This window comes from Cucumis sativus, chromosome 5 (genome assembly GCF_000004075.3).
Source record: "Cucumis sativus cultivar 9930 chromosome 5, Cucumber_9930_V3, whole genome shotgun sequence".
In the NCBI taxonomy this organism is placed as follows: domain Eukaryota; kingdom Viridiplantae; phylum Streptophyta; class Magnoliopsida; order Cucurbitales; family Cucurbitaceae; genus Cucumis; species Cucumis sativus.
The window spans coordinates 30,674,230-30,687,952 of NC_026659.2; the positions used below are offsets into that span (position 1 = coordinate 30,674,230).

General features: G+C 35.1%; 2 protein-coding genes across 6 annotated transcripts; both read right to left on the minus strand.

Annotated features, from left to right (window-relative positions):
* Window positions 1–96: 96 nt before the first annotated feature.
* Window positions 97–4,479, minus strand: LOC101207982 (calcium/calmodulin-regulated receptor-like kinase 2). The gene is made up of 8 exons (XM_004141429.3): window positions 4,094–4,479; window positions 3,118–3,518; window positions 2,874–3,027; window positions 2,184–2,310; window positions 1,939–2,024; window positions 1,768–1,839; window positions 738–941; window positions 97–658 (listed from the first exon to the last, which is right to left on the minus strand). The coding sequence occupies exons 2-8, from the start codon at window positions 3,441–3,443 to the stop codon at window positions 371–373; spliced, it is 1,257 nt and encodes a 418-aa protein (XP_004141477.1). The 5' UTR covers window positions 3,444–3,518; window positions 4,094–4,479; the 3' UTR covers window positions 97–370.
* Window positions 4,480–9,030: 4,551 nt separating this feature from the next.
* On the minus strand, window positions 9,031–13,115 carry LOC101208225 (F-box/kelch-repeat protein At5g15710). Of its 5 annotated transcripts, none has more exons than XM_031885920.1 (3): window positions 9,889–13,115; window positions 9,517–9,604; window positions 9,031–9,280 (listed from the first exon to the last, which is right to left on the minus strand). In XM_031885920.1, the coding sequence occupies exon 1, from the start codon at window positions 12,529–12,531 to the stop codon at window positions 11,218–11,220; it is 1,314 nt and encodes a 437-aa protein (XP_031741780.1). In that variant the 5' UTR covers window positions 12,532–13,115; the 3' UTR covers window positions 9,031–9,280; window positions 9,517–9,604; window positions 9,889–11,217. The 5 variants fall into 5 exon arrangements, with proteins under 5 accessions (XP_031741780.1, XP_031741778.1, XP_031741779.1 ...); XM_031885918.1 differs by having other exon boundaries at window positions 9,031–9,431; XM_031885919.1 differs by having other exon boundaries at window positions 9,517–9,613.
* Between the last annotated feature and the right edge of the window lie 608 nt (window positions 13,116–13,723).

Below are 13,723 nucleotides of genomic sequence, written 5' to 3' on the forward strand. Positions count from 1 at the left end.
GAGGGGCTCATCCATTGATTTAATGTTCAAATATCTTTACTGTTTGCATTGTATAGTTATTAGTTTAAAATTTAAATTGATATAACTTCTGCAGCATTTTTTAGTGTAAAATTTGGAGGATTGAACCTCCAACGTTTCTTAGTGTAAAAGTTGGAGGATTGAACCTCAAACCAAACGAAGCACTGAATTGAACCTCAAACCAAACGAAGCACCTGCTAATATCACGGAGTCAATTCGAGGCTCAATTCCTTGGGGAAATGGACAAGAGAGCATGGATACAAAGTTTTTTTCTTTTCCTTCCGGATTGGGGAAGGCCAAAAAGGAAAGCATTTAAAATTTCCCAATGGGGAAGCATTTAAAATCATTTGATTCACACTACGCTAGCAATTCTACTCAATTCCACTTGTTGTTCCTCAATTCTACTCACTGCACTTGAAAGATCCATGCTAGCAAGAGACATGTTACTAGCCTTCCCAAGTCGTCTCTGCTTTATCTTCAATATCGCCTGTGAAACTTCGCTGATTAGAGGACGTTTTCTCGGTACGTTATGCAAGCATCTATGACCGATGTCAGCTAGCTTCCTTGCTTCTTCAAGACTGTATTCTCCAGCTAGTTGCTTGTCAATTATTTCATCGATCCCATCCACGCTCATTCCAGCCTGAGATTGTACTTTGAAAATCATGAAACTGTATACACTTCAAGGTTAACATTTGTGTACATGGAAGAAAAAAACTCACAAGATTAATATAGTCCACTAAATTCTGGTGTGGATGGATGGCAGTGATTAGTTCAAAAATGATTATGCCAAAACTATAGATGTCGCTCTTCATCGTAAACTTATTTGTAGCCATGTATACCGGGTCTATGTAGCCGTATGTACCTTTCAATCCCGAATTCCGGCCATCAAAAACCTCTTCCTTTGATAGACCAAAATCAGCAACCTATAACATGTGCACGTAAATTATGAATGACAAATGGTGACGTATATTCAAGAATGATGACCAAAGTCACATATAATATAATTATGCATTATGTCACGCGTGAAGGGACCTAAGTTATTCTTTAGTTTACATATTGCATTGGTCTCTAAGATTTCATTTTTTTATGTAGTATCTTTGGTTTTTAACATCTCACGTAACGTTCCTATGCAAGTATACCTTATCAAGGGATCTAACATATTATAAGATAGGCGAACTATTTTCTTTATTGTTAATTAGGTTTGAGATGGAACCCTATATTATCTAATATGTTATTGGGTTCATAAAGCTCAAATGAATATTGGTCCAATAAAAAAATAGAGATTTGATCCAACAACAATGAACTCAAAAGAGGTAGTCAGGTACCCTCTTGGATATATTGTGAGAATTTCACATCGAAAATGGACTTCACTCTTCATGAGATAGATAGACTACTCTTCATTCATTGTCAATTGATTTTGAGATCGATTGACATATTATCTAAATGAAGTGATTCTTGTTGAGGAGAGTGTTGAGGATGGTATGGTATCTAACTACTCTTTTTGTCTAATGCACATAAATTTCTTCCATTTTTGCTGATGTTGTGTATGTGGGTGTTCCTCCTGGAGGGAGAGGCGTTTAGTCTACTTTCATTTGTATGTCTTAATCAATTGGAACTATGCTGCTTAGGTTAAGAAAGAGATAGAGGTATTTAATCAACATACAACAAATGGTCTCTAGTTTTCTTTAAATTATTTTGCATTACTTGAATGGGATATCAAACCATAAGAAAGGCTATCCAGAACCTTACCTTAGCTCCCAACGTATGATCTAACAATATATTGGCAGACTTCAAATCACGATGTATGACGGGAGGAACAGCCTGTTCCAAAAATATAAATGAATCATCTTACAAGCACTTGTACCAATAAAGGAGGAAAATAAACACCAACATATGAAAAAAAAGAGAAATTTAGAATACCCCTTCGTGAAGGTACTCGACTCCATGAGAGATATCAAGAGCAATCTGAATCCTCTCATCCCAACTCAAGACACGATTTTCTGAATCTGAATGCATGTATAAATGCAAACAAGTCAATAAAATTTTCCATCATTCTATATATGCTAACACGTGTTCCACAGTCACCAGAGGAGATTGAACTTTCAGAAAATCTGCAAACAATGATAAAAAAGATTTCTTTCATTTACAATAGGCTTTGAACGTACTGTAAAGAAGGTTGTCCAAACTTCCATTACTCATGAACTCATAAATTAGCATGTGGCTTCCTTTATCAATGCAGTATCCCAACAAATTCACTAGATTACGATGATGCAATCTTCCTAGTAGACTTACCTGCAGCAAACCAAACAATGGATGTTAGTTTAAAGTGTCCCCTGATACCTAAATAAAAATCAATACAAAGAGTTCACATGGGTAATTTCATGGCATTACTGGTGTACGGAAATAAATTTCAAATGAAGGTGGCAAATGGTTAATAACTTAATTTCATCCTGAATTTCTCCTCCATTTGCTGAGAATTAATCCTAAAAGATTTCCTTCACACAAATAAAGTACAGTGATATTCTAGAGATACCTATGTCTTTTATATCCATAGTGGCCAAACCAATTTATGAGCCACTTGACTAATATCACGAGATAACCATCTTAACCCTAAAGTATTTTGGTTTAGGAATCCATTCTCCTAAGTTCAACCATTCTTACAAAAAAAGTGATTCTTGTATGCCTGATTAGAGAAGCTCCTCTAGCCCGTCCTTTGGGGAGAAAATAGTTATAAAAAAGAAAAGACATATTAGCAGAAACAATCGATCCAACATTGAAACGTTAGATTGGTAAGAAAAGACAATGGAACAACTACCAGTAGAAGACTGAAATTGAAATGTGGCTAACATCCTCACCTCTGTCTGAAACTCTTTTTCACCCTGTTTGGAATCCGAAGCGAGCACCTTAACAGCTAGAACTGCTCCATTGGGCATCTTTGCTTTATATACTGGACCATAAGATCCTTGTCCCAAAAGAGTAGTGAAGTTCTCTGTAGCCTTCTGAATATCCCTGAAAAGTAAGGGTAAACAAATAATTTCAGCATAAAACAACCTCCATATTGTGGAATCTTATTTTTGAAAGATTCGATATTGTGCATACTTGTAAGGGTACTTCAGAACACCGGATGCAGAAGCAACTATATCTTTGTGGTGATGATTCCTCCAAAGGGACCAAGAATCTTTATGGAGCTTTTCAGAGCCCCGAAAATCAATGGAACCAGAAAGAGATGCACTAAGTTCAGTACTTGCATCCAATCCATTTGTTTGAATCTGAATAGTTCCTAGACTACGGTCATTTGTACATCGTCGAAGATACACATTCTTTCTATACCATCTTATGACATAAAATACCAGGAGAGCAATCAAAATACCAAGTGCCAAACCAACAGAGATGCCAATGATAACTAGATCAGCTCGTTGACTCATCCTTTAACCTCTTAATATATTCAATCAGAGAAAACATCTTGCACAATGATAACTAAAGGCTAACTGATCAGCAACCTGCAAAATGTGTATGTAAAAGGCGAATGAGAAATGAAACATCCGATGATGAAATCCGCAAACAATAAAACATGAGCAAGCTTTTCCTGATTTCATTCCACACATTGTCGCAAGTTCTAGCCCCATTCTCTGCTTCATGAAATCCGTATAAAATCAACCAGTTCATTTCATAAAATCCCTATATCTTTCATCGAATGACAACGACCTTCACTGGAAGAAGTTGATACTCGCTAATTTAGTACACCACAAAGAAATTTCATGGAAGAATATGAAAGAAATTTCATGGAAGAATATGAATATGTGGGGGTGAATTCAGAGAGTATCACAAAAGATCAGTTAACTTTTACTTATTCATTCATTCGCACAATTGGGTAGTCCTAAAAACTCCAAATGAATTATACAAACAAAGAAAAAAAAAACCGTTTGATTGAACACAGGAAGCATCTAAACCATGAACCGTGAATCAAATAGCACTACACCATAGTTCCAGCAAAATTGATCGATCACCGATCATAATAACAAAGCAAAAGTCTAGAAATCAAGTTAAAACCAAATTCCCATTAACCAAAACTTACAAAACTTCAGAAAAAGGGGCGAAACCGAACGAAGTAGATGAAATTAAGCAAAACCCAGGAAAGATATAAACTCCTCTGGCGAGCCTTGATGAAGAACAATGATCGACGACGGATTTTCTTGCTTGTAATGGTTGATTTCCAACTGGGTCAAGGCTAAATAGGACCAAAGAAGACCCAGTCTACAGAGAATGTAACTGCAAGCGAAGCAAGTTGCAAAAAGAAAACGAAGGCGAAATGGGATTTTAGAGAATTCGTATTTGGTGGGAAGAGAACCCAAATCCAATTGGTTCAATATTATTTTTTGACACAATGTTTTTTGATCAGCCGTCATCACTCTCGTCTTTTTCTCACACTGTTCATTCCCATCTGCCTTCCCCTTTCAATAAATCAATTCACTTGGACTTTTTCTTAACCCAAATGCTTGGATTTGGAACCTACAGTGAAAGTTCCTGTATTCAATTTTATTTTATACCATGTTTACCGAATGCAATAAGAGTGATTTTAAATATATAATTCAATTTGAGAAAGTAAGAGTAATCAATTTGATTAGGTTCGAAAATTAATCATATGGCTTATGTTTACAAAAAAAGCTTCATACTGTCATGATTACTTTTATTTTACTCTAATTTATACTCAAAGAAAGTCGATGTTCAAGATCTTTAAACTTGTATAATATCAAGTTAGAGATAAAAATGGAGATTGCATTCAATAATGTCATATTGAGAAACCTTATAGAGAGAAAAATACAAGACCTAACATCAAATAAACAATACATTCGATATTCTAATATATTAAATATTTGAATACTTCTAATAAAACTCGAAACTACTCCACAAGCTAAGGGTACAAACGTGAGCATTTAGCATATAGGCCCCTTTGGGCAAAAGAAATATTGTAGATGCAACAATCTTCCCCATTATTGTCAAAGGCCATAACTTTGTATATGATTTTGTGAAGGCTTTATAGGATATTCTTTTTAGTCTTAAAGAGAAACAAACTCAAACATTGTCTCAACTTACTACTTTATGTGATTATTAGGATGTAATTGCGGACAAAGCATGGACTCGTGTTAGTTTGTGGAAACGATTTTCACTCTAATAAATCTTAGATGTAGAGCAATTTCAGGGATCTGAATTCGAAATCCTGAGTCTGAGGCATTACGCTATTAGACAAAAATGAAATGTCTAATTACTGAAATTATAATCAGTGCCGCCTACCAAATTGTAATTAGTATTTCTTAACTATCCAAACTATGTTTTGTTTATTAAAAAAATGGATTTTAAATCATAAAGAGGAAATCAAAGGAACTAAGATCATGTGTACCAATTTGTAATGAAATTTCATTGATAGATCAATTCTAATAATATAGAAAAGTCACATGTGGACGGGTGATTGATTAGGATTGATTAGGGTATAGGGTATTCATTATTTTTTCTTTCTCTTGAATTCATCATCAAAGACGTAATTAAATTTTCTCGTATGTGTTTAATTAATTAACATACATGCTCTTATAGTCTCCGTCTCCATTTCTTCCTAGAGATTAATTAAGGTATTCATCATTTCTTTCTTCCTCTCGAATTCATCGTCACATCTTAGGTAAATCCTCTTCTCCTCTCTTTTAATTACTCACATATATTTTCTTGTATGCTTTTTCAAAATTACAAACATTATTTCCACTAATCTCCTTTAGAACAAAAAGGTTTTCTCAAAAAAATTTTAAATAGCAACTTTTACAAAAAAAAAAACTATTTACAACTTCAAATTCGATAATCATTAATATGCTATAGTGATAGATGACTATCAGTGGTAGAATTCAAAATTTTGCTATAGCTTGATTTTTTTTTTTTCAAAAGCTATTTCCCAAATGTTTTCTTAAATATTTGTCTTTTTTGTTTATGAAAAAATAAAAGTTTTTAAATCGTTTTGTCAAATTGTTTTCACTTCAATTATTTTTTTCGAAATATTTTATCATACGTGTGTGTATATATATTTATGACAAATTTGCAAATGTTTATGTAAAACTATATTTAAAAGTTTGATTTCAAATGGAAGTTGCTCACACGACATTTTCAACTCATACTTTCAAAATGTTTTGGCTTTTCACGGTAAAATAAGGTTCCTCAAAGCTGAACTTACTCTTGCCACACAAATCAGTCTAACTGGAGCACATGTTATGTGTGGATGTTAATTAGGATACTACCGTCACTAAAATTGTAATAGAGTCCGGTCTTGCCAAATTTTATGTTTATAAAATTATTTATAAACTCGAAAGTAGAATTGGGATGCACTCTAATTTTCCTTTTCTGAAATGTTGTTATATGTTTCCACTAGTTATTAAGTTTAAGGTTAAGAATCATCATATATCGTTGAGGAAAGAACAATATTGATTGATCTAATGCTATCTCTCGAACTAAGAGTGGGTGATCCAAGAGGGAGTGTGCACAACTAAAATCACTTTTGATATTGCCAAATTTACTTTATCTAAAATAATCATGCTTGACAATAAAATAAAACTGATTTATGAAAAGTTAAAATCACGTTAAATAGATTTTTAAAGTATCACTAATCAAAGTGACTTATTTAGTGATTACGAGGGAATCACCTCCAACGTTATTAAAAATAAATTAATAAAATTAGATATCTATTATTTTTTTATTTTTTTATTTTATTTTTTGCAACTCTTGTGAGCAAACTTTTGACAATTGCTTTTTAACATCCATCACCAACGAACTTTCAACAACCATTGTTCAGTGGTCTTTGTCGACAAATTTCCAATGATACTTGTTTATAGTGGTAGCCAATCAACCTCCAATCACGTCTCTGTTGACTATTTTCAAACGACCCATTTTTACGCAGTTGCTACTAAACCAACCTCCGATGACCGCTTTTCAAAACAAGTGTTGATCAATTTTCAATAACGATATTTTTATGACAGTTGTCAAACAACTTCTTGCAACCATTGCTGCCAACCTCAGATCAACGTTTTCCAGCATCACCACAAATCAATTTTCGACGGTCGCATTTCAGTGACTGATATCAAACAACTTCCAATGATCGTTTTCAGAAAATGGTCGTTGGCCAACCTTCAACAATCACTCTGGTAACCATTGTCGACCGCCTCTATCTACGCCTATTTTCTAGCGACCCGATAGCAATAGCCTTCAACAGACCATTTATTCCAATAGCCACTTCCAGCCGACCTCTAGTGATTGTTTTCAACAACTGTCCTTGGCCAACTTCCAATGATTGTTTTTTGCGATCGTCGTCGATCAAATTTCAGTTACCGTTTTTTAAATCACTTTTTGAACCAAATATATAGTAATTAAAAATCACTTTTCAAATCAATTGTATATAAATCTCTTCTTTTAAAATCATTGCTTCAAGTATCACTCCCGATGTAGTGTACAAACATTAGAACATTTACTTTGACTAAGAAACGTTATGAGAAACTATCTCCTAAATTTTTGGCTCATATGAAACAATGGGGCATGTAGGGGAGGTAGCCTATCTACTGGATCTACCAACATCAGTAAAAAATCATCCAGATTTCCATGTTTCTCAGTTGAAGAAGGTTGTGGGAGATACGCACCAGGTGCACCCAACATATCATTATTGAATGATTAGATAGAGTGGGTTTTAAAAACAGAATAGGTAAACCAGGTGGGGTGGAATATAGCAGAGGGTGACTAGAAATGCTTAGTCTCTTCGAGGAACCAACTGTGAAGCTACTTGGGAGGCGTATGTTGTCCTCAAAACGCAGCTCCCAGATTTCCACCTTGAGAACGCAAGGTATCTCTTCCCCATGGGGATATTGTTAAGCCTCCCATTAAGCAAGTATACAAGAGGGGTAAAAAGGAGTTTTCACCCTGACAAAATAGAAACATGAAAACTTCTATTGTGAGTGCAATTTCTGAAATTTACACGTTGAGTAACTAAAAACAATTTGTGTTAGTAAATATTGTCTTATGAACTCATTAGTCATTGGATTTAATATCTCATCCCAATAGGTATTAAAGTAGATTTCCAAATAACTGGAAGCTCATTGAAAGCATTGACAAATGAGATAACCCCCAATCACTATCAAACTTGAAGCTTTAGGAAGGAATTTATTAGAGGAAGCGTAATCTAAAACCAAATCATTCTAAATTTTGCAAATTTGTCCTCTTTTGAAGTTTCTCTAACTTCCTAGACTTAAAAGTGGAGACACTCCTCTTATATCTGGCACAAGAGCCTTAGAGTCCAATCAAAATATTTTCTAAGCTCGTCTTATATCATATCCTAGTTGAGTCTATCCTTGTTTAATGAAATTCTCTAAAATCCTTAAGAGTCTAAAGTAAAGAAAGGATCAGATATTTCTAGTTCATATGTTTTGGAAAAGTTCAAGAGTTTTTGGTGGAATATGTGTCCTGCTAGAGTCCATCTCCACTCTTTCCATTTACAATGAGTCGATACCTTTAGCAACATGTGGTTTTTTTTTTCTAAATGGGGATTAAAGGCTTTCTTCAAATTTACCACTCGTCCGAATCCATCATCCTGTTCTAAGACAAGAGAATAGTTTGAGCTTCTAAGTTGTAGATCTATTAGGTTCGTTTGTTAGGGTAATATTGAGAAATAATTGGAAGTGCTCAATTTATGTATGGGAATTTCGTAAATTTTTGTCAAAATGAAGATTTGAAAGTTCAAAAAATTATTTCAGTGGCATTCTACTAAGTACTAAGACATAATTTTTCCATGATCCAGTTCCCAAATTCTCATGCTTTGAAGACTGTTATAAAGCACATAACTTGAAACCATATGCTTAATAATTGATATGAATCTTCAAAAAAAAAAAAAAAAAGGTGAATACACTAAACAGGCCACAGAAGGCAGACAAAAGGGTATGTACTCAGTACTCAATGCTTTGTTTTCATGAAGTTATGTGTAGGCTCTCTATAATCAGTCAGCAGCAAAAGCAAACCAGAAATTTTATATTTCTCATCTGTATTGATTTTTACATACATGTACCTCTAAATGGCAATACAGTCTTCTAAGGTACCCTCCAACTATATTATTTGAATGCTTTACTCCAATCATCCGCTCTTCTCTATCAACCCTTTTCGTCAGTAAATGATCTAACAATTTCGTTTTTCCTAGCCCACTCATCTACCAGTTTTTCATGGTATTATCAACACCATAGAAAATTCCCTGCTGCAATTTTGATCCTGCTACTAATCAGAGACCCCAGTCCAATACGTAAAGAAAAAGCAGAATAGAGACAAGCTAGTCATGAAATGAAATGAAAAGCTTGCCCTTTGTAAACATGAGGCATTTTCTTTAGTTCCTGTAAGCCAGTTTTGACCTTATACAAAAAGTTAAGGACACATTAAGAAACTGCAACAAACAGATTCAAAAAAACTGGAGGACGGTGAAAATGTAAAACATACTTTGAATAACAAGAGCAAATGCGAACCCACAGAACTGCTGACTTGATTGAGCTTCTTTGCGCCATACCTACCTAGCTGCTTCATTCTCCTGTACAAGCTTTACACATTGAAAAAAGAGAATGGGAAATGCAAATAAGAGTTTATTACCAAGGGTTTACAGATAGACTCAAAATCAAGTCAGAACTAGAATTTCAAAGCCTGTATCTGTATAACATATATATTCTTGATGCGTGCAGGACACGGAAATACACGTCAGAAATAAGCAAAATATGGAGGAATTTGAAGAAAGACTGTTTTCCAAGACCAACCCCTATTGATTGTTTTCTTTTCACGCAAGCAAAGAGAGAAGGTGCAGATGGCGCAAGAATTTACCTCAAGGAACCCTCAATTCAATGGCTTCCTCCGGGTGATTATACTCTGGAATTTATGCAAAAATAAGCTGAATACTCCAATTTGTTTGCAGAATCAAGAATTTTTTACCCGAGATGATTCAGAGAATTCCTAAGAGATCTGCAGGTTCCAAGAAACTTATCTTGTTTTGAACATCATGTAAAAGTACGGGAGAGCGAAAGAAAAAGAAAAGATGGCCAAAATATCACAAACTGGAGAAAACCCTGACTTTATAGCAAAATGACCTTTGATCTTGCGGCCTATTTGGCACATTACTAAGTGATGACACCTGGTTATTGTTTTTTAAGCTCAACTTCTTAAACAACTCCACCTGAGTAAGGGCTTTGGTGTGTTTAGACGAGATCTGATGAAAAAATCTGAAACGATTCACCATTTGAAAAACGAAAGGAGAGGAGATCACGCTGATAAGATACTGGATTTCATCTCAGAAGACAAGCTTTGACCCATAGACAATATGAATTCTAACAGTAATTACGTTGAAACAAAAAGAAAAAAGCTCAAAAGTTTAGACTTTTGAAGCCAACCAACACTAAATTTAAGAACATAGCAAGGAGAAAATTTCTGGTTTAGTATAAGAATTCCAGTTGAACTTGAAGAATTTGTTCCTTTTCATGTCCTGAACAGATGACACAAATCAGTCTTTTTACATTAGAGAAAAGCTCTGAAAACTATATATATGCACTTAACAAAGCAACGATTTCAGTATTTAACTCCAGCCATAGAAGTTAGTCTGAGAGCTCAGATTATTCAGAGCCTCTTGAAGCACCACATCTGAATTGAGCAGCTAGTTACCAGGAACCAAACCGAGCACTGCAAGTTCTGATAGATGGTTTTAACATTCTTGATCATCATCATTGAACTTTGGAGTCAGCAGCTCACAATTATATCTCAGAACTGCAAGAGCAATGGAGCTAATTGCCATAGCCATAACTTGAAATGAACCTGAACCAACACATCAGCAAATAAAAACTTGGCTTCTATTCTTCCCAAATGCCACCCACATAATTTCCTTGAGTGCAGTTGATCACGTGCTCAAGCTAATTTGTCACTAAATCCATATACGGAAAGTCTTGGTTGTAACTATTCTTACTACTGCTATATCTTGCAAACAAAATTGGTCTCCTAGGCTTATGACCACATAGTTAGTCCAGCAAAACAGCAGACGCCCATAATCATGAAGTGAAGTAACAATTTACATGGATGTGTACATGTAGAAGTCATAAGAAAAATTGTGCCCTCAAATAAGAATGGATGTAATAAAGAATCTTCACTGAAAAGAAAAAAGTCAGCTCATAGTACAGAAGCATCAAATCTCGGTTCATAGAAGCAGACCTGGCTGTTACATGACTGCAGAGCACAACCAGCAATCCAAGACCAGACTTTTTTATCCACATCATAAAGAAGACTCTTCCCTTGGTTCCAAGATGTAAAGCAGATCAGATTATCCTGTCCAAAGCACTCAAATCTCTCCGCTGATAACCTCAACAAAACTCGAAAATATTTTGGCGGCATTCTACTAATCTCCACCCACGTGATTTTTGCATGATCCAGTTCCCAAATTCTCATGCTTTGAAGAGTGCTATAAAGACCAATCCTACCAACAAGGAATAGACGCTTTTGTGTACCAGCAACCAAATACCCATCCAATAATGAACGAGGGAACCTGGCTGGAATATGTTCCCAATAGCCTGTGTCTAAACGATACATCATTAGACCAAGAGGAGAAAGAGCTTCCAAGTATAACTTGGAATCACAATATGCCATCTTCGAGGAGCAGAGATTTACTGCAGGCATTGTCTGGTGAAGTGACCAACGGTTCAGCTTTGAGTCATAAACTTCAGTGGGTAGAGACTTATCACCATAAATATCACTAGTCGCTACAACTTTAAACGAACGGTCAGTCCGATCAACAACCAAAATTAGCTGCCTCTGCTGATTGTGATGCATATTTGGCAATGCCCTCCACTTTTGTGTGAGTGGATTGCATACCAAGGTTTTGAAAGTTAGCCCATCAAGCCCAGAAAAACAAACAAGACCACCAGATGAACCAACCAACCAGAATGCCCAAGGAGGCAAAAATGTGAACGGAATCTTATACCATGTTTTTAAAGGCAAGCTGAAGACTGAGCATTGGGGAGTTTGAGAATTCTTCCAAAATGTGAGAAGACAAGGCCCATGTGAAGGCACTTGAGCATGAAATTTAAGAAAACTACAATCTTGAAGTATCGAATTCCACCTTTTACAAACAGAACGAAGCCTAAAGATTAAAAATGGAGGAACCCTGGCTAATATCTCATTCAACAAATCTTCAGGTAGCATCGCCCATATACTGTCTTCCATTTGAACGTCTGGATGAGCTGCTTTACCAAATGTTGTGACCGTTTCCTCATCTAATCCACGAGGTTTCGTCTTTATAACCTTCTGTCTCGAAGGACTAGTGTTCCTCGATCCTGCTCTACCCAATGGACTAGTGTTCCTCCCACCACCTCTTAGAGGCGAAACTTGTTCGGCAACCATATTATCTTCACGAACAACACCACTTCCCAAAGATTGAGAATCAACAACTCCAGACCCAGATTGAGAAGATTCCCCAATACCATCCATGGCGATGAACTTATTCACAAAATACACAAACACCCAATAGGACTCCCTTATCCCCCACAAAATGCAGAACCCTATTGAACGCCACTCACTCCAAAAGATCCAAAATTTCCAAGCTAAATAGCAAATTTCAACTTCGGAAATCAAAACCCATCTCCCAAAACCACACTACCAAGTGTCCAGAACAAACATCCCACCTCAAATTAAACAGAAGAACAAAAACAAAATCAAGCCGAACTTCATTGTGTCAGATCCTCAAGCGAGATAATCAGTCAGTGATCCAAATGAAAAAGAAAAAACAAAACGAAAATGTATAAACCCAAATGGAACCTGACAACAAGGAGTAGAGCAGAAGCTTTGTCGGTAGAGATGAAGAAGATTGTATCAGGTTCCGCCATGAACCAAAAAAAAAACCTTCCTCAAAGCTCAAAGATTAGAAATTCGGCATCGAAATTAGGAGAAGGACCTAATGTTGAAAGAACCCAGTTCCTCATTTTCGGTCGATTTTCTTCCTTCCCATTTCCCCTCAAGCATTCGCCCGCTCCATCGTTTGATTTTCTCCGCAACTATTTCGCTCTCATTGAATTATTTTATTAAAAATATATTATATAAAATCGAAGGATACATTCCAGTGCAACGATGACTCTGTGAGATTGGATCCTTAGCCTATCAAAAAATGCCACGTCAAAATTTGTGTATTTATAATTTGATGGGCTTTGTTTGTTTTATGTGACCCAATGCTTATCCAATTTAAGAAAATGCCATAAGTTCGTCTAACACCAATTAAAGTTTTAATTATTCTATCATTAAGCCAAGGTTAGACTATATCATTCCAAATACGGTTTACCATACTCGTAAATATAGCAATTATATTCAAAATAATTAAGTACATATCAATATTTTAAAAAAAATTATAGATATAGCAAAATCTATCACTCATAGATCATGGACCTTTACGAAGTACTTGAAACAAAAACTTAGTTATTATAATCATACACTATTATAGTTAGGTTTAAATAGTTTATTTTCGGGTACATATTTTTTGTTTGGATTATAATAGTATATGTTTGAAGTGTTGATTATTTTAGTTTGATAAGAAAATAGTGATGAACATTATAACAAATAATTAAACAAAATTATGAATTTAAAGTAATAAAAAAGTTAGCAAATAGTAAATAATGCAACAACTTGAAGG

What these genes read in the sequence shown, in the direction of transcription:
- LOC101207982 (XM_004141429.3), bottom strand. Translation starts at nt 3,443, where the DNA reads ATGAGTCAACGAGCTGATCTAGTTATCATTGGCATCTCTGTTGGTTTG. An exon ending in AAAAAGAGTTTCAGACAGAG is followed by an intron (nt 2,311 to 2,873) that starts GTGAGGATGTTA and finishes GGTTTGCTGCAG; the next exon opens with GTAAGTCTACTAGGAAGATT. An exon ending in TCGAGTACCTTCACGAAGGG is followed by an intron (nt 1,840 to 1,938) that starts GTATTCTAAATT and finishes TTTTTGGAACAG; the next exon opens with GCTGTTCCTCCCGTCATACA.
- LOC101208225 (XM_031885920.1), bottom strand. Translation starts at nt 12,531, where the DNA reads ATGGATGGTATTGGGGAATCTTCTCAATCTGGGTCTGGAGTTGTTGAT.